Source organism: Falco punctatus (assembly GCF_963210335.1).
Source record: "Falco punctatus genome assembly, chromosome: 9".
Taxonomy (NCBI): Eukaryota; Metazoa; Chordata; class Aves; order Falconiformes; family Falconidae; genus Falco; species Falco punctatus.
The window spans coordinates 29085043-29105450 of NC_137589.1; the positions used below are offsets into that span (position 1 = coordinate 29085043).

The window sequence follows — 20408 nt, forward strand, 5'->3', positions numbered from 1 at the left end:
TGTTTCCTTTTCTTCGTTGAATTTATGAGAATCCAATTTGAAATACAGCACTTAATGTGATGCTCAGCTATTATAAATGGTTTAACCTTTATTCGTCTTAAGTTAGTTTCAATCCTTACCTTATCGTGATATTTTTGGGATCATCTAAGGGTCTGAAAAGAATAATATATACCTTCTGTATGTTATTTCTTCTGGCTTTTTAAAGCTTTATCTTGAAGTCTTCACTCCATTTTGAATAACTTCCATGTAATTATTTTAAATTCGATTTCTCTATGTTTGTGTAGTGTCTTTTCAGAGAGATGTTGGTATCGATGCAATAATGTATTTTTGAGAAACAAAGATTTAGGGGAAAAGGAATTTTTCCTTTTTGAAGTCTTCCTTCTGTTTGTCCTAAATGTCAATAGCTAAAAATAGCTTGGACTGATAAATTCAAGTTTGTATGTGTTTTCTGTCTTGTCTGTAATGGTAGCTAGTGCTAGAGAATTTACTCATTCTATTGTATTTTTTTAGTTCTGATGGTGTTTGTGAAGAATGTTTGTGCACCTAAGAGTTTCTATGAACAGTAGGTGCTGTAGAGACCTACAGGATTTGGAAACTTCACAAGTATACTAGCTGTATGTTGAGGGATATCAGAACTTGTAGGTGTATTGCTTGATCATTCCGAAGCTCATACTTAAATTATTTGTTTAAGGAGACTGGAAAATTTGACAGAGATCTTTTTATTTTTTTAATATAATTAAGCTGCCTACCTCAATCAAACTAAAAATCTTGCAGTTTGTTTGATTCTTGTGTCATTTCCTTTGGCCTCATCATTTAGGCCAAAGAAACTGAAAAGCTCCACTGTGTTCAGATTTTATAAAATATGAGCATGGTATCTCATACATATGGAGCCTGCAAGTTAAGTAACTCCTTTTGTGGAGCTTATGGAGGCCCTCGGGTAACAGCAGCAAAGAATGGAAAGTATTAATTAAATATAAACAACAAGCTTGCGTTTGTAGTTGGTCCAGTTACGTTAAGCTTAAACTGGCATGCAGGCCCCTTTCTCTTGCCTCATCTCATTCTTTCTTGCAGGTGTTGCTTCTCTTTAGGAGCCCAAAACCATGAGCCCCATCCTCTGTCTGACAAGCTTTGAACTTTGTTTTATTTCCCTGCTGCTGATTTCAGAGAATTTCCAGGTTCGATGTAGAATTGCTGGGAAATGCAATGTAATTAATTCTTTGCCCTTTCTTTTCCAGACGGTGCATTCAGATTGTGCACAAGCTGCTGTGCTACCAGAAGAAATGCAGAGTGAGGCTTCATTACACCTGGAGGGAGCTCTGGTCAGGTACTTTGCAGCTGCAGAGACAGTCAAATATGAAAAGAATGTGGGTGGCTGTTTGGGGGCTGTGACTGCTTGTTCTATTGCTGCAGGGTTAAACAGCAAGCAACAATTCTGTTAAAGCATTTTTATTTTGCTTCTTAGTTGCTACATGCAAATTACCTCTTTTGGAAAGCCAGGTCATTATCATAATGGTAGCTAATTTACTTCCTTGTCTGGCCATGATCACCATGGTATCCAAATGTCTTTGTTTTTCTGTTCTATTACCCGAGTCCCTCTTCACTTGATTGGAGAAATGGAGTAATGTTTTATGCAGTAGTGTTCCCCTCTCAGATATTTGTGAGTAGAAAGGAGGTAGGCTCTTGGGCAGAGGGAGGTAGGGAGGTGAACCTTACTTTTTTTTTTTTTTTTTTTTACTGCAAGAGACTGTTACACATTGAATGGTGTGTGCAGCTCCTTCTGAAGAAAGCAACCTAGAAATGTCAGTGGAAGGAAAAAGAGGCTTTTAACTCTGACCTTTGCATTGATGGTAGATAGTCTGGTTCACGCCACTGGTATCTTAAGACAGATAAGTGTTATGGGGTTTGGCTCATAATCTAGTGGACGTAGCTTTGTAGGACTGTTTATGATGCAGTCATTGTGTGGGAGGTCTGAGGAAGGGGGTAGCGGAATGGATAATGACACCTAACAGGCTTCATTTATGGATATGGTGTGTGCTTCTGTTCTTACCTTGCAAGCAGTGAAGTAGCTTAGCTAGGAAGTACAGTTAATCCTTTAGCTGTTGTGGATTAAACAGGAGGTTTATGAAAATTTGAGCGAACATGGCCCTGATTGTGTATTCCTGGAGCTGTGCTTGAGACCTAGGATCAGTGACTTGGCTGGTGTAATGCAGCTTCCATCAGAAACTGAGAGAGGATGGCTTTAGAAAAAGGCGGTGATGAGTGGTTTGTGAAGCTGTTCTCAATTAACACTGAGTACTTTCCGTCAGTAGCTTTGCACAGCTGAGTGCAGGTACAGAGAAATGAACCAACAACCTGAGTCACTTTCAGTTATTAAACTTTTACCTTTTGTGACATGTGGCCCATTCAGACTTTCTAAGTTATTCCTGCAGAAGGTGAAGTGGGTGCCCCTAATTAAGGGATTAGCGATTTCTTTTCAGTTGTTTTCTTCAGAACGGAGCCCCTAGAGGCATGGTTGCAGCGTAGTTGTCAGTTCAGGAGAGGAGCATGTACAATGTGGATATCTATTGTGAATAGAAACTGCACCTGACAGTGTGTGTGTGGTCTTCTCAGCAGTTAGCCATGAACCAGATCCATTCCTATCAGGCCAGGCTGAGCTGGGTCTTTCCTACACACTGGCAATATGGAAGCCTCAAATATAATGACTTTTGCTTGAAGGTACTGTTCTGCAGTTCAGCGAGCATGCACTTAGGCATATTTCAATCCTTAACTTTCCCTGTTTTAGGGGGGGAAAAATAAAAATCCTTGCTACACACTAAGATTTGCTATCTTGGGATATTCTTGTTAGCTGTTTCTAATTAGCTGGTGTTTGTATAGTGCTTCAGAAATGTAAAGTGCCTCAACAGTATTAAGTACTGCACATGCTTTGAAAGTAAGCATACAGCACTCAGGTTGGTCAGGTTTCTGTGAAGGACCTGGAATGTCTGCACTCCTGATGTAACTGAAGAGCTCCACACTTACTATAGATTTCTGTGTGTTTAGGGACATCTTCTCATGCAGGAGTAAATTACAGTAAGAATGCTTCAAATTCTTTTTTATAGGATGTTGAGGCAGAGATTCTTCAGTAGCTGCTAGGTGATTTGTGCAGGCTGGAAGGCCCTGGGTTGAGTGGTATGTGTCCCTGTAAAAGGGCCCGTCCTGGCTGCTCCAGATGTGTACTTCTGGAGTGCTATATGTGGCAGACTGAATGCTAATTGCCAGCCCTATCTTGAAATATATTTCATAATTAACTCTTATCCCTGTCAAGGCTGCTCTTTGATTACCCCAAACGCTGCTGTCTTTGATGTGAAAGAATGGCTGTTTTTCTGGTCTTGATCTATCTGACGGATGATTCCATACCAGAGCACAGGGACTTCTGAATTCATTTCTATCCTTTATGTGAGCATATTCCCCTCTGGCCTTTTATTTTGGATCGAAGAATTAGTTATCACTGCTAGATGAACAGCTAAAAGGGAGAAGCTATTCACTGTAAGGTCTGAGATCTCAGATTGCCCCATCAGGTGTGCTTTATAGAAGGCCTTCAAGCCCACACTTGTCTTCTTGAATGACAAGGTGTGTGATGGTGGAAGCAATGCTCCTGTTGTGCAGTGTGGATAATAGCAATGGAAGCCCCCCAACAGAGCTGAGTGGAACAAAGAAGCTGGAGGGAATTGATAGAAGGAAGTATTGAAAGAAAGGGAGAGAATTTTACCTGGCATGTAAAAGGAGGAGGCTTGTTTCAGGCAGAAAAATTGAGTGGGAGAAGACAAAGGGAATACTGTGGGATAGGTAGTCGGTAGAGGGTGCAGAGTAACTGAGTTAACTGAGTTAAAGGTTGTAGGTGGAAGCAGTAGCAATGTATGGAGCCTTCTGTTCACTTGCTAATTCTACTATTAGTGAGTCTCTAATTAAGGGAAGCAATTCATGTGTCATCTGACTGATAGATGCTTTTCCTTTGTGAGTGCTTTGTCTTCAGTATGGAAGGCCAGCAGCACTTGGAAAAAGTTTCTGTGTTTTCTTTTTTGATTATAAGTTGCAATGATTACAGAGAGAAGCAGTGGAGCCAGGTGTTTGGCATCTCTCAGGACACATATCAGGCTGTTTGTGCAGTCTGTAGTACTTCATAGTTCTTTGGATACGCCACTATGTGGCACATTGCTTATGTATGATAGTACTTCTGTTGGACTTCCTTTTTCAAAATCTGAACTTGAGGAAGAGCAATATTGTTACTGGGTCTTTGGTTCTGATCCAGCCTTAGCTTCCCTATAGATTAATTCTTTCATATTAAATCAGTGGGCCAGGACCATGGCACTCAATACAGTATAAATCTCTAGCTGTGCTGACCAGATGACCAAGAATATTTAGCTGACAGAGTGATGTAGGAGTGGAGAGTTGAAAGCAGCAGTGACAAAAAGGAAGATCTGTAGGTGGCAAAAGTAGCGTATTTAAGCTGGCTCTAGCTAAAAGTAGTGTAAAAAGAAATACCAGTTCACTAGTGGAGCTAAATTCTGGAATATCCTAAAAAGAATGCTGAAGAGCAAAAAGCAATTGTAATGTCATTAGCCTATGAAAATGATTATCAAGCACAGTTAATGATAGGCGAGGCAGACATTCAGATCCAGATGCGTGTTGATCTTGGTTCCTCTTTAATAGACCTTTTTATCAGATTTTTAGCTTCAGTTCAATTATCTGTGATTAGTATGGCCCTTGCCTTTGAGCACTGAAGAAAATACTCTTTTTTTTTTTTCCTCTGCTGTGGCAGCATACCATTACTGGTGACTAGCCTGGAAGTATGGCCAAGGTCAGAAATTAAGTGGGATATGATCAGTTGACCTGTTCCCTTACAGATATTTTAGCCAACTGGGAATCTCCTGGACTGTTGTGCCAGGTACCTTATACTTTTTAAACACTGATTTATTGAATGTCATATGTAAGGTACTTTATAGAGCTGATAAGGAAACTTTACTCAGTAACAACCAGTTCCCTGCTCTCAGAAATGGCATGTTATGCCCAATGAATGAACACAGTTGAATCTTGAGTTCTGCTCCTTGTCATGTGAAAATGAGGTTGGTTTTGCTGGTCATAAAGGTGGGGCTTGGGTTTTAATCATTAAACTCTTAACTAGTTTGTACAGCACTTGAGTGATGGAAGGTGCTATATATGTTGTTGTCAAGCTCGTATAAGCTATGCCAAAAGAGTTTTCATGAGTCATTTAAGCTTTTTATATAAAAATACTTCATTTCTTCAACTCCTCCCACCTCAAAATTAGTAATGCTTGAGCAATTCACTCTGAGCTTAGGGGGTGCAGGTAACTTCTTTGCAGTTGCTATGGTTTGCTTTAAGCAAATCCATGTTTAAAGAAACAGAAAAGCAATTTTCATATAGGCTTATAATAGCAAGAGTAGATCATAAAAAAATCTTGAATATAATAATGAATAATGGTGAAATAGCTATTTATTAGAGCAATTGAATGCAAAGTAGGATTAAAAATGAGCTTTGCAATTAGTAAGCTTTGAAGATTGGTTTCCAAATTATTGTAACGTAAGGGCTACAGTGTCTTGTAGCTTAGTTAATTTGATAGATGCTGAATGCACTGTTAAAACGAAGGTACTTCAAATATGTAGCACTATCAAGAAGTTATTTTTCTCCATTTTTTTAAATTTTAGGGTTATCAAAGCAGATTCTTACAATGCCACGGGACAAAATATACTGTTTTCCTTTTTGTAGACTCCTTAGATTTTGTCAGTTTCTGTATTTGAGGCACCAGGATAATACTGCTTTCAAAATCTTGTTTTGGTGAATACTAAAGAGGTGAAAGGTTTCTTTGTGGAACATTTTAAAGTATGCAGTAATATTTTTTGGGGGGAGACACCCCCCCCCCCCAGTTTCAGTATATATAACACACATGCCCTTATACAGTGTATATTTAAGGTGGTATTGTTTAGTCACTTGTACTTTGCTCTGTTATTTCTGTGGATGAAATATTGATAACTGATAGCATTTGTTACTTACGGCATTTCTGGTTCTCCAACTGTTGATCGGGTCTGCTTCAGCCCTCTGATTTGTGTTGCTGAACAGATTGGAAATCAGGTGATGTTGCATCTCCCCTTAATCCCTCTGTCACTGGCACGTTCTGCAGCAGCTACATGGCAAGGGAAGCTTGTGTTCTTGAAGCCCTTGTGGAGGCACGATTCATATACTACCATACCAGAAAGTCTAATTCACTGGTAAAATGCCTGATCATACATGCCATGAGACTCTGAAAGACTATATAGCTGCTTGGCCATTTAGCAAATGACTTAAAGATTTTAGGGAAAAGAATTAAAGACCAAAAATTTGACCTTAAGAACTCACAGAATGTCTTATGTGGCTTTAAAAAATGCTACCAAAGTTCAGGATCCACCAGTACTGTCTTCTGCATGCATCTGAAGTCTTTAAGAGTTCAGAGAAAGCAGTCATTGTGCAGCTGATGGCATAGATAAGGCTGCTGTGGTAATTTCTGTGTGATGAAGAATTGCAAGAAAGTAATTTTTAAAAAAAGAGTAAGAGTAAGAAAGAAAGGTCTTTAAGCTGTGAAGGATGTTGCAAGCATAAAACCAGCCTCTTTAGCACAGCATCTTCAAAGGTAACTAATAATAAAGGTCATGTGTAGGGATAGGATAGAAGGAACAGGAGCTTGTGTGTTAAGCGTAAAATGCTTTCATTAAATGAAATCTAGGGTGGGTACAAAGGTTTGTTTGTCTCTTTTTGAAAGGTTCTGCTTGAACTTACTGTTTTGGGAAGAAAAAATAAGTCATTATGTGAGACTTGACCTTTCAAATACCTTCCAGCAGAAATGCTTTCTGACTTCACTGTGATGCTTGTAAACTGTAAAGAGAACTATAGAACAAATGCTAGAGTTTTAACACCTGTGTAGGTCAACATATTCTACCTAATGCAGGTTTTTCCTGGTGCTTACCTTCTCATTTCTCCATGCCTTTTGATAGTGGGAGGCTGACCCAACTTTTCAAAGCTGCACATAAGAACCCCTATGTGACTGAGAGCTCCCAGCCATATGCCATGTGCCATGCTGGAGATTTGGGATCTCATGAGTTGTTAAAGTACAAGGTGATGGTGGCTTTTTTAAGTGAGGGCCACCTCACTGAGGAATGGGGCTGGAAGCAGAAAGGATGAGCTCCCTCTGCAGTTCCCAGTGGTAGTTCAGTGGGAGCACCAGAAGCTGAGGAAGAAGCAGGAGCAGTGTCCAGGCTGGTTAAAGCTGAGATGCTGAGCGGCTGCAACAGAAATGGGAGCTCTGAGTTGATGGGGAGGGTAGGTCATTGGAACCAGAGAGGTTTTTGACCTGGGAGGATGGAGAGCCTAAGGTGAATCGGCAGTGATAGTGTTTTAGGAGGAGTAGGAAGCCCTGAGTGTAGGAGAGACTAGATAGGATGAGGTCTGGGGTTAGAGTGTTAGGGAGGCTGGGAGAGGTGTTATCGGATAGAAACTTTGGGTTAGAAATCATTGCATGGTCTGGAAAGGGAGCTGTTCAGCATTTTTAATGCTCGAGGATGGAACTAAATATCCTTTTCCTATTCTCTTATTTAAATGCCTTCCTGGGGACCATTCTTCAGTGTGGGAAACCAAGGAATGAGAAATAGCATCTAACTTAGGTGTGTATCCTGGGTGCATTTTTTTTCCCAGTGCTTCTTAATGTGTTGTATGCTTGAAAGAGGAAAGCATGTTTTCTTCTTTCAGCCACGCTTATGACTATTTTTCTGTGCCAAGAAGGACATGGGCAGGACTTCACAGGTCTTGTATTAGCATCCTGAGGGTAGCTTAGCTCTAGGACTGCAAAAAACCAGCAAAGTCCTTTAGTATTCCAGAGAACTGGGTCATTAAGTTGAAGATTTGGAATTAGTGTTTATTTCTAAGTGGTTCATCAAGTATTAAATAAGTTCAATAAGTATTAAAATCATGATTAACTTACATTTTGTGCAGTGTCCTTGTCTATGGCAACTTACCTCACCTTTACTTGTAGATAGGTGACCGGCAAGCTCTATCTCTGTTCTTAATCTTTGAAATTGAAAGAAAATAGATAATATCGGCCAGCTGTTTTAGTAGGAAGCCCAAGAGGTTCACAAGTGCCTGTGCTTGTTGACTCTAGCGAAGCTTCAGAGGAGGTAGAATAGTTCTGAAAATCTATTGGAAAGAATGTAGTTTCTTACACAAACTAAAAGCTGTAACAGTTATGTGCCACGTAATAGGTAGTGGGAGTTGGCAACCCTTGGAGTCTCCCATTTTCTTTACTCATAGGAATGCTGGTGCTTAGTTGGACACGTTGGCACAAACTTGGTACAGGAGTGCAACTGTTACTTAGCTATTTCAGTGAGTTTAGGAAAGGATTGAAGTTGAAATATACTTCTAAAATACAAACTTTGTAGTTGTGATGTATGTTGTGGGTTGATATTAATTGATTTACTGAATTTGTGCTTCTGTGCTTCTCCATGTTGCCCCAAAGAAACCCCCAGTTCCATCTTACAAAGCTCACAGGCAGAAGACCTGTGAACTGCCATTCTCAACTAGTGTTTCAATTTCATGTAAACCTTTCCACGTTACCTCCTTCAAACCAAAAATAAAAGAACCACTTATGGTAAGAGCACACAGCCACTTGGTGAAATCTACTGGTGTAAATCTCCTAAAGAAGATGGTGTAAGAAATGCAGAAACTCAGTGGTCTTCTTGTAAAACAGGATGTTCTAAATTCCCTGCCTGGGGCATTTTTAGGAAGCATCTGCTTTTGCTTAAATCCATCTTAGCATTCTATTACTTAATTCTAGATACCTTCACTTTATTTTGACATATTGTAATACTGATGATAAAGGGTTTGACCCCGGTTGCCAGTGGAGAGAAAACAAATAATACAAGTTTTGTGGCTGTTATTGATCACCGAGTAGGATCAGGATGGAAATTAACAGGGCCTTGCTCGGACGAGCACAAAGGGAATTCAGTCATTTAGGTGGGCAAAAGTCTAGTAACCTTGTGGTCATCCTGCCTCAGGCTGGCAGGTCTCATCTGGATATGTTGCTCTGTTGTGCAAATTACTCCTTAAATAAAGCTAGCTAACACTGGAGAATTTGATTGTGAATCCCTAACAGTTTGCAGATTGTTGTGACCTAGTGGAGATAGTGTGATAATTTCTCCTGGGAAACAGTTCCATTGATGACAAGTGTTACAGCCAGAGCTGTTCAGTCATTTCTTTGTCTGCACGTAGGGGTTGCATCATTCAGAATGCAGTGATTTATGCCTGTCCCCTTTTTGTTTTCAAGAAGCAGCACTCCTGGGTCCCTTACTTTGCAGTCTTTCCATGTTCTCACACAGTATTTCTGCCCTTTCTCCAAATTCTCCTCCTTTTCTGCCTTAAAACCCCAAGCAAAAATGTGCAACCTTAACTCCCAAGACTACTATTTAATTAACAGTGTGAACCTGCATTGTCAGACAGAATAGAATTGAGCTCAGTATTTCCCTTTTCTCTAAAGAGGAATGAAGTTTGTGGGTGTGTGCTTTTTTTATTTTTTAATTTTCAGAAAAAAGTGCATTGTTCCATGTGAGCTTTAGCTTAAAGTTGGAAATTTTGGTTTCTTTCTTACTGCTTGCTGGATTGCTATCAAGCAGCATTGCGCTGGCATCGGCAATCAGCATTTCCCTTAAGCTTGCAATTTTCACACCGTTGGCTGTGGTTAGGCAGGAACAGTGAGTACCAGGGATGGAGACTATATAAGGAAAGGAAAGGATTGGAAGTGAAGTGGCCTACTCGACTGATCCTGGGAGCAATGGGTTATATGCTATTGTGTGCTCCAGCCCTCTGGCAAGCTGTTGTTTCTCATTAAGAATACAGGCTGCTTTCTTGCTTGTACCCTGAGAGTCATGGGGAGAAGAGGGAACAGCTGTAGAGTGCTGAGATGCTGGTGATGGGGAGCCTGCCAACAGCAAGCTGCTGCCTGCCACAGAGCTTTGGTGGCCAGGAGCAGAAATTTGGCTGTGCCTGTGGTGGCAAGTGGGGAGGCAGCAGTGAGAGGAGCCGTCCAGCCAGGTGAATTGTTACAACTATGAGCAGGGTGCTCCCTCCTTATCAGAGCCGAGTTGAAGCGTGTTGAATGCTGATGTTGACAGAGCTTTTATTGCTTCCCCTGCTTCCCTGGGAGGGTACTGCAGCAACGGTGCAACAGTCTTGTTTTCTAGTGCTTTGACTGATTGACAGAAAGCTGCAAATGCTGTCCCAGTAATTGGTTCACTTGTCCAAGGATGCTGGGATCATTTGTGCCTCGGAGGGGTTCTGGTGCATTAGTCTGTAATAGCAACGTAGCTATTTCTTGGACACGCCTGTTCCTACTGCTCTATCTGGAAACTACCTCTGTTGGTTCTTTTCTGTCAAACCCTGTCTGTAGATATTAAGCTCCTGCTGAGTTTGTTTTGATCACTGTTCTGCTGAGCGTCTGCCCATGCTGAACGTGGCCAGATCTGCACCATCTTAACATGCGGGCCATCTCAGTATATCATATTTGAGCCTTTTGCTTCCCTACTTCTGAATTTCTCTTTAGGTATAGCATTTATTACAGGTGATTACTCTGTTCTGGGGTCTCTCCTCCTCTTCCTAACAGCACAGTGGGATATATGGTTATCCTAGCTTAGCCTGTATGACTTCCAGTCTGGAATAGGAGAGTGTACTGGTCTGTGGTTATGGTATTCTCATGCTGTGAGAGTCTGTTATTTCCACACTCTGTGCTGTAGTTCGCCTTGTGTAAGGGGGTCATGCTGAATTTTGGAATCTGGAAAAGCATTATGAGAAAGTGTTGTTTGACGTATTACTTTTCAACAGGAATTTGATGATGACAGCAACACAATACTGGGTGTGGAGTGGGCCTTTGGTCAGACTGGGTACAGCCAGGGCTGTTCTCATTGCTCTATTTATGCTTCCAGTGCTGTTGCAGATAGAAGGTGCTGTTTTTTCTTTTATGTTGGAGGAATTGAAGCACAGAAGTGCTGCTTCTTGAGGAATCAAATACAGCTTCTTAGTGCTAATCCTTACCAGATCTGGCTTACCGTGTGCTACAATGAGTGGTCTGGACCTTGCCTTGGGAGTTTGTATATATGAATGGGCCAGCTATCAGAGGTCCAGGTAGTCACTGTGCTGCTGAAGTGCTTGTAGGCAGGGGATTTCTCTGCAGCATGGAAGTGTTGCCCAGATGTCATTATCAGCTGCCCTGCAGTGACATGTAGGGGATCCTCCTAAGGGGGTTGTGAGTTTAAACACTGAAAGGAGCACATGGAATGTTCAGTTGGTACAATGGTAACTTCCAGAGGGAATGGGAAGATCACTGTTCTTCACAGTGTGCCCTGAGAGTTGGAGTGTAGAAAATTGTAGGATTTTATTAGAGTACGGGATCCTGTTAACTGATGTTGTACTGCAGCTGAGGAGCCCTCACATCTTTTTCTCCCTTGCTCCTTTGTTGAGGGCCATTATATGCACCATTAGAAGATTTTTGACCTGTAAGCGCAGCAGATGCAGTGACAGTGGCCTCCATGCTGTGCTCAACCCATCCAAGCTCTCATTGATGTGTGTCTCAGGGCTGTTCTCTTCTGCTCTGTTGTGCAATAACACATCAGAGCCTTATGATGCTCTTGGCAGAGCCTGTGCTGCATTCTGACTTGCCCAAGGGATGGTACTACTGCTCCTTTCCCTCCGCCTTTTCTCTACTTAACTTACCTCTGTGCTCCTGTTGCATTACACATGATCCAAACGGTGAACACTGAGACATTAAATAGGACGGAAACTTTGTGTGAATCCCAAATGTACTGGGGCTAAATATACTTATGTTTAAAACAAGGCTTACAGTGAGAGAAAGTAATTCTGCTATGGAAGGAGGAACAGGGGAAGGAGGGAGAGAAGGGCATCTATCTGTTAACAGGAATTACCTCCTTCCTGGTAGAAGAGGAGAAGAGATGCTGGCTGCCCACAGTCGTCTTGCAGAGGATTGACTTGAAGAAGGGCAGCAAATAACTGAGCAGGAGTACTGTTGGTCCTCAGCAGACAGACTGGCCACGAGAGCTGATAAGGGAAAGGGTCTGTCCTGAAAAGTGGCATTGCAGTGGAAGAGCTAAGAGCCTCTTTCACTGCAGTCATTTCCGTTTAAAAAGCAGGGAGGGTATCTGTAAAAGCTGGTGATATCACTTTTCATCCTTTGACTGTAATAATCCTTAGGAGAGAAAATTGCCTAAAAACCAGCCTTTATGCTTTACACTGCTTCCACGTACAGCCAATCATACGTCTTCGTGTCCAATTTAAGTCTCCACTTAACATGCTTTTCTACTTGGTTTTGAAGCTGTAAATGTAGGTGTTCAAGGCTGCATTCTCTTCTTGTTTATTTTAAGAAGCATAGCCAGTGCACTCGGCTTAGGTCACAAAATGAGAAGCTTGCATGCAAATACTGATGGTGGCTAGCTTACTTCTGTTACAGCTTCCTGGTTTTGTTGTGAAAGAAGTTCTAGTGATGCTATTGTATTTTGAAATTATGTATGTTTCAAGACTCAGTGTAGTGGGTGTATTTTGACCTGGTAAGGGATGCCAAAGACAGGCATCTTTAGGGGAAAAAAAAAAAAAAAAAAAGGCTTTAGAGGCTATTGCAAAAATGGTACTGTTTTCCAGTTAATGTTGAAATAGATCTCATGGCCAAACTGTCCATCACTGTTAAATCCTGGAGCACAAATTGGGATAATGTAGCTGAGCCCAAGCAAGGGCCACTGTTCTGTCTGCCTGTGCAGCTGAGAGACTGAACTGCTCCTCCGCTGGGAAAAAACATGGATAATTGCGGATGGGGTACCGTAGACAAACAGTTGACTGCAGCAGGGAAGAACTAACGCATCTGGTTTGGCTTCAGGTTGCTCAGGAGTAGTAGCAGCAGTGTTCCCTTGGAGCTCAGGGGCAGAGGGGTGTCAGCCAGTTGGACGTTTGCTCTGGAGGTTTATTTTGTGTAATTGTCACTGAAGGGCACTGGACATATGAAGCTAGATCTAAAGGTTGTTAATTCTGAAAACTGCAGGGCACAGCTGTCCTCATTTTCAGTACAGGGTCTGCCTTACAAGCAAACTGTGGAGACGCATGTAGCCATAGGTTTGAGAGTTCGTGTTCCGCAGCGTTCCTGTTACTTAGAGCCACTTAAGCAGAGACTGGTGGGGAAAAAGGTTGACTGCTTTTTGAGCATTGATACAGCGTATAACCTAATTAGGAGCGCTGCAACATTTTTAGGAATGTGTGTTTCCAAACAGTTGGAAATTTCTTTGTGCAGTACACGCAGTAACTGTAAACCTGGTGGATTAACTCTTCTGATCAGCTCCGAGCCCAGCACTGAGTTTCTTCATGTGAAGCACATTCCTCTCCCTTCTGGTTCTTGGGGCAGGAACAGCACAGACTGGCTGTGAGTAGGCTATGACGGCATTGTAGTTCAGGTATAAAGATTGCTTTCAAGCAGTGGTAATCTCTTCTTTCTAACTGGAACAGGAAAATTAAATGAGCAAATCCATCACAATGGCTGGAACGAACATGGGAGCTGTTGGGGTAAAACAAAGCAACCATTCTGCTTCAAGTGTTGTCATTAATGTAGGGCAGTGCAAGTGCTTCAGGGCGGTAGCTGAGAAATAACTGCAGTGGGCAGTTGTAGGGCACTTGTTTGTCCCTGTCAGTTGGTGAGTACTTGACCTCTATCTAGACAAGCGATGGTTACACTTGTTCTTTTAAAAATAGTGTCTCTCCATCACGGGTGGCTTTCATGTTCACTGTGTTTGGATGTTCAGTGGCTTCTCATGGTGCTCTGTGATCACCCACCTGCAGGGGCCTTTCAGAAGGGTTCTGGTGGGAGAGTGAGAGGTAATGGGACCAACAAGAGGCTTCACATCACTTGTTATAGGAAATCCAGTGCACTACTACTCTGCTTTCAGAAGCCTCAACTGCTAGTAGCTGAACAGCAGCCACCTGGTCATGAGATGCGGCTACATGGACTTGTGTGGCCAGGAAAGAGGTAAACCCATGGTTATAACTATTAAATAGAGATGGCCAGTAAGCTGCTATGACAGAGCTGCAGGGCAGCTGTCTTCAGTCCAAGGCACGGACTGCGGGAGACTACTTTTTTTGCTGTGGAGGCTTGGTTACCTTGGCAACCTGTTTTTAGCTGGATCTCTGCTCCGGCGGAGAGCCCATCTGTACCTGCTACTCCTTTGTTTTGAAACGGCTGTTTTACAGAAAAATATCTGACAGAAGTATTTCCAGAGCTGGATTGTTGTGGAATCCAGGCTCTGCTTTTGGTCCCAGGAGTTTGTCTGATGATGAGGTGATGATGGTATGGGGAGTTCTGTGGCTGGATTGAAAAGGTATTAATATACCTGCTTCATGAGGTGGGCTGCTGTCTTGGAAGGGAGAGATGCTACTGCTGCTTGTTAAAGCCTGGAATAGCTCTGAAAGATAAATCACTTGCTTGTCTGGAGTTTGCGGAGAACTTCGTTCATTCTGGTTTGTGGTTCAGCATCAAGTCACCAGTGTAGATTACACTGAAGTAGTTTCTGTCTGTGATGAGTAAATGCCCACACTAGGGCTGTAGGCTTCTCTTTTGCCGGGCATATATAAACTTTTGATACTCCTGATAAACTTCAGTGGTTGGAGGACTGTATTCAGAATCTGACAATTGTGTTTGATTCCAGATCTTATCAGTCTCTTCACATCTGTCTTTTTACTGTAGGTTTTCTGGGTTTACCTTTTTTTGAGTACTTTGTAATCCTGAAGCAGGGGGTGGTGGTGGTGGGTGGGGGTGTATCTAAATTTTGCCCTTAGCTCATTCCTGTTCTCTGTGCTTTATCTTCTCCTATTTTATAGCCTGTACCTTTGGGCTGAGATGAACGGTCTGTTCTGTATTTGCTATGGGGTTCTCAGAAACGGGAGTTAGTTTTCTCACAGGTTACTGAATTGTGTGTAACACTTGTGTTATGGTGTGGGGAAGAACAGATCAACAAATACTGGTTGTACCTATAAGAAATTGAAGTAATGCCTCGCATTGCTCTGTTAGATGCAGTTACCAATTAGTAGGTAATTAAAAACCTTTTCTAAAATGTCTATATAGTGTTCCAGTTTGACTTTGCAGGCCATCTAATTCAGATGTCTTAAGTCTTGAAATCTGTTGACTTCAGAGCAGAGGGTACATTAAGAATCTGTTCTAGGCAGTCATCAGCCTTCAGTTCTGAGCAGCTATAATGCAGAAGAAAATAGTTTTCTATTTTGAAATTTTCAGGTACTAGAAAAACCAAGATAAAGAACTTTCCATTTGAACTCTTCGTTTTACTCAATTGTATGGAATAAAACTGTTTATTGTAAAGTCTGTTTGATTAAAGCTCTTTTAGCCAACCTTTTTGTTAATTCCAACTATCACTAGCTGATTTTGGGTGGTTACAGCAGGAGCTTTTGTTTTTGTTGTTTTTAAGACAAGTGTGAACAAGATCTGTAGTCTTTACTGCACAGTGCTCAGTAACTGACACAATAAAGTACTATATCCTTCCTTTTTCCATTGCAGCAGCATTGACATAGAGCTACAGAAAAGCTATGCCATGTTTTTTTGTTACTTTTTTTTTAACTGCATGTATCAACAGGAGTGACAGTTTGGGGCTGACTGCGCATACATCATGTTGGTGATGTATGAAGCAGAAATGAGACAGCTGAATTCTCCAACCCCAAAGCTCGCTTCGAGATCTGGTGCACAGAAAAAATCTCCTGTGAATTGACTAAGCTAACAAGAGACTTAACTTGAGCCTGAGCAGATTTGATTGGGAAGTCAGTGAAGGAGAATAAATGTGGGACAATAAAATGGCTGTCAATTACCTGTCCAGCACAGTATTCTAGCCACAAAAAGCATCACACGCCCCATCCCTGTAAATTGATATATTTCTGGGAGGTAAGCAGCTGGCATTTAGGTTGGTTTATACTAGATAATGAAAATGCACCTGTGTTTGACTTAAGAATGGCTTTGCTTTTAATTTTATTTAAAGAATATGTATTATTTTCTTCTAGCTTTGATCAACTTGTTGAAGTTCCTCATGTCCAATGAGACTGTGTTGCTTGCCAAGCACAACATCTTCACCCTTGCACTTATGGTGAGTACAGAAAAAACACCCTCTTATTTTAAACAATGTAATCTTGAATGAATCTTAAGAAAGAAGCCAGAGTTCTGGTAAGGAGATACCAGTACAAAGCCACACAGTGGAGGAATATCATTGTGGTTGGTTTCGGTGGATGATTGGAAAGGGAAGTGCTTAAGACTCACTGTAGGGTCTGCTTATTGAAATAAAACAAGTCTATGTGGGGAAAGGCTTAGTTTAATTTTCCAGAATTGGTAATGTTTTTTCTAGTTCTGTGGCCCTTTGTGTAAAAAAGAATAGGAACCTGTTTTCCTGGCCCCCCAGCTATGACAGTATTTAAGCTTCTCGTCTGTCTCTTCTGTACTATTAAGGAAAATAATAGATAAAGCAATGAAGTAATGCAATACTGTGTAATGCACCTGAGAGCTATTTCTTTGAAGGTTTTGAACATAGTTTGTATTCTTTCTGTTGCAGAACAGATTTTGGCTAAATACTCCTGTTGTAATTTTTCACTTCCTTGTATAGGTTGTGAACCTGTTCAACATGTTCATCACTTACGGAGACACCTTTCTTCCCACTCCCAGCAGCTATGATGAGCTGTATTATGAAATCATTCGGATGCATCAGAATTTTGACAACCTTTATTCTATGGGTGAGTACCTCTTGACTGGTCAGGACTACTGCTGACTCGAAGAGAGGTGGTGGTGGAGGGGCGTTTTGTGTTGGGTGGTTTTCTGTCCTACTGCTACTGATGTGTGTCTTGGTGACTGGACACGGGTTTTTTTGTACTAGGACATGTTTTGTCCTAGTTATTAATTATTAATATAAATTAAGGACTGAGAGAGGGCTAAACTTGTTAAAGGGATAATTTTTCTTGTTTTAGTCAGAAAAAACCAGGAACAGACCCATTGCATCTCTAGCAGCAAGTTACTGTGGTTGGAAACATAAATTTGTAGGCACAACTGGATAATGTGGTATTTTAAGCATGTTCATGTAATTTGTGTCTATTACATTGGACAGTTTCAAGTCAGAAGGCAGGTACATGCTACAGAACCAGCCAGCACAGAGAAACACTCGATGCAAACAAGAACTTGGAAAAGAATTTGATAAACTTACAATAAGAAGCTTGTTGTGCTAGACATTATTACATCTACTATTCTCATTGCCAAAACAAACCAAGAAAACAGCCCTCACAAACCTGCTTGCAATGACAAGTGAATCACTGGCCTGAAGAATGTGCCTACTGGCAAAACAGGGAGAAGCTGCCATCCTTCAAAGAGAGGCAGGCATGCTGGAATGCCACCAAGTGAGACCCAGCAGGGAAAAGAAGAACAAAGGAGAGCAAGGAATTCATGGACACATAATCAGGCAGCGTATACACAGGAGCCTGCAGCCAAGGACAGCTGCAGCGGCACTGCTGTAATGCCTGCATGCTTGAAGGTGTGAAGAAAAGAATATAGCTCTGTTGTTTGTTTGCTTTATTCTAGAAGGACCTTTATCCCGTTCACCCCCTGCTCCCTTCTCAGCATGATCCCCAGTGAACAACAGGAGTTAATATAAGCATGTAAGGGGAGTTAAAGGGCATTGGGAGACACAGAGTTGGTCACGGCACTCTTCTGACATGCGAGAGAACCATCCTCACCTAAATAAAAGTAACCAAGTACTCCCTGCCAACTGCAAGCAAAAATGCCCTTTTGTACAAACTTCCTGCGGTTTTTCATCTGTTATGTAAGGGATCACTTGGCCATTGTCGTGCTCGCTGAGCAACTAAGATTTTTTGCTAACCCATTTCCTGCTCCCAGAATTGCAACTAGTAAGATGAGGTTCTTTTATTAGCCTGCAATTTTTCAAACCCATCTCCTGTGGAAGCTGAAGGAAAGTGGAATGGAAGAGTAATGCACTCAAATACCTACTCAGCTGGGCTGCTATAGGTGCATCTGACCTGTTGAAACAATTCATTTGTCACATGAATGTTTTCTATCCTGCTACACAGAGCAAACCCCTTTGGATTAATGTTGTAGATGCCTGAATGGAAACCTTTGAATACATTATTTCAGATATTAAAGTACTGTAATACTGTTTGACAAAATAATGTTACTCAGAGCTGACATCTCTTTCTGCAGATGGCATGTAGTGGTAGCACTAGGAAGCGAGAAGGAAGGTAGCACTGTCTCAAGTTGATGAACGCCACAGTTTAACCAGGTGTCCTGACAACTTCTCTTTGCTTGTCAGTCCATATCACTGGGACTACCGTCCCCTAACCTTGGAATGTTTGTTAGCACAGATGAGAAAGTTACTCGCAGTCCTTCAACGTTCCTGTTAATGTGGCTAAAACTTCCTGTGTTGGGAGTGGAGGTGGAATCTAATTGCCTTTTTTATTTATTTTTCTTGTCCTGAATCTGAACTTTATCCAGATTTGCATGACTGAAGGCTTCTGTCATGCAATAATAAGCATGAGTCTGCAGCCACTGTGCTTATGGACTCACTTGTAGCATCTGTGTTTCTAGACAATCCTAAATTTGGGTGATGTGTTGTTCCTTCACTTCTGAGTCAAGGATGAATGTTTCTTGTGGAAAATCCTGTATATACAAATTCCTAGAAAATTCCTTTCTATTCAGGCAATATGGAAATTAATCCAAACGTTTACTACAGGTTCTGTTATTGTTTTGGTACTTACCAAGATATGTGCAGGTAACTGCCACCATAGAAACACTACACATTCTGACCAAAATAAATATTTTTGGTACTCTGGCAGAAAAGAATTGGCTTCCCTAGAACTTCTTCCTGTTGCAGAATGTTTTCAGATCTCCTCCTAAGTCTGTCAGCAACCATCTGTGCAACAGAACACCACCCTCATTCCTACAGGGAGTGTTTTTCCCTAGGCTGGTGTGTAATTCCTCTCTGCAATTCCAGATAAACAGGGAGGTAAAGAATCTTTCGCTGCTGGGGTGGGTTTAAATTGCAGGATGTAGTCCAGCTCAGATGGAATCTTGCATAAACAGGAGCCAGAGGACAGCGGTGTGTGGAATAAAAGGTATCCTAGACCTGGGATGCTGCCCTGTTTCTGGGGGAAAAGAACTTTAATATGTGGTGATGAAAGCAGAAGAACCTAGGCTCTTCTATTCGCCCTGCTTCCTGCCTCCCAGCTATTATTTTGTTCTGCTCACCTCTTCTGTGTTCCTTATGTTTCTTAGATGGGCTTTGAAGGGGACTTGTGCCCTGGATCACAGATAGTCTCAAAGACTACATTGTTTTGATGTGGCTCCTGGACTGCCATCTCACCAAATCAGATTTTTGGTTCTGTGCCAACACGATTAACTCTCTTTTCCTTTCAGTTCTAAGGCTGTCTACCAACGCTGGTCAATGGAAAGAGCCTGCAAGCAAGGTGACCCATGCCTTAGTCAATATTAGGTAAGAAGTAGAAGTTAATAACCATTTTTAAGATTCTTGTGTCCTGTGTGACTGCATTCTTATCGTGATGCTTTCACGTTGTTGTATTGAATTTGATTTTGAATTTGTTCTCTTTGTTGAGCTAAATTGCTGTTCTAAACGGGGCCCACTGGGATAAAAAGAGGATCACCAGGGTTTGATTGTCCTCTCTCTAATAATTCTCTCTGCTCTTCTGTAGACCGAGTGCTTTCAAAGCATGGCACAAGCTGTAATGAATTAATCCTCACAGCATTCTTGGGAGAAGTTATACAGTAGAGAACAATATTGTGCTGGCAGAGCAATTGCAGACCTAATGGATTTCTGTTGTGTGATTCTACTGCAATTCTATAAAGCTAGGAAGGGAACTATAAGCCAGCTGTAATAAGCAGATTTGAGGCCTGTTTTAACATTGCAAGGGTTTTGTGTGTGTTTAAAACTGATTATTTAAGGACATTTCAGTATTCTCTTAAACGCCTTCCTCGTGTTCAAGGGCAGAAGTTATGCTCTACTTGTAAGGCTAAAGAATACGTATGTGCTGTATTCCTTCATGACAGCAATAATTTCTTTTCCTGGCTTCTTGAAGCAGCTAGTACTGACCAAGCTGGGTACTTGGCAAGAGGTTTATGGATCTGATTGATTGGAAAATGGAAGAATGTTGAGAGAGAAAATTTACTGTGTATCTCTGGCTTGTAAACAAACCATAAAAGATAAAATTATTTATACTGAAAAAATACCATTCACTTGTCACTCCAGACACTTGGTGTCTATGCAACACCACATAGCTCAGTA

At 41.5% G+C, this 20408-nt stretch overlaps 1 protein-coding gene across 5 annotated transcripts in view; it reads left to right on the plus strand.

Annotated features, from left to right (window-relative positions):
• Positions 1-20408, plus strand: part of ARMH3 (armadillo like helical domain containing 3) — a 129898-nt gene that overhangs the window by 39957 nt on the left and 69533 nt on the right. For all 5 annotated transcript variants that reach the window (XM_080402386.1, XM_080402388.1, XM_080402389.1 and 2 more), the window contains 4 exons: positions 1236-1324; positions 16123-16205; positions 16716-16842; positions 19526-19601. In XM_080402386.1, coding sequence (XP_080258512.1) covers positions 1236-1324; positions 16123-16205; positions 16716-16842; positions 19526-19601 — 375 coding nt within the window. The remainder of the gene's footprint in view (positions 1-1235; positions 1325-16122; positions 16206-16715; positions 16843-19525; positions 19602-20408) is intronic.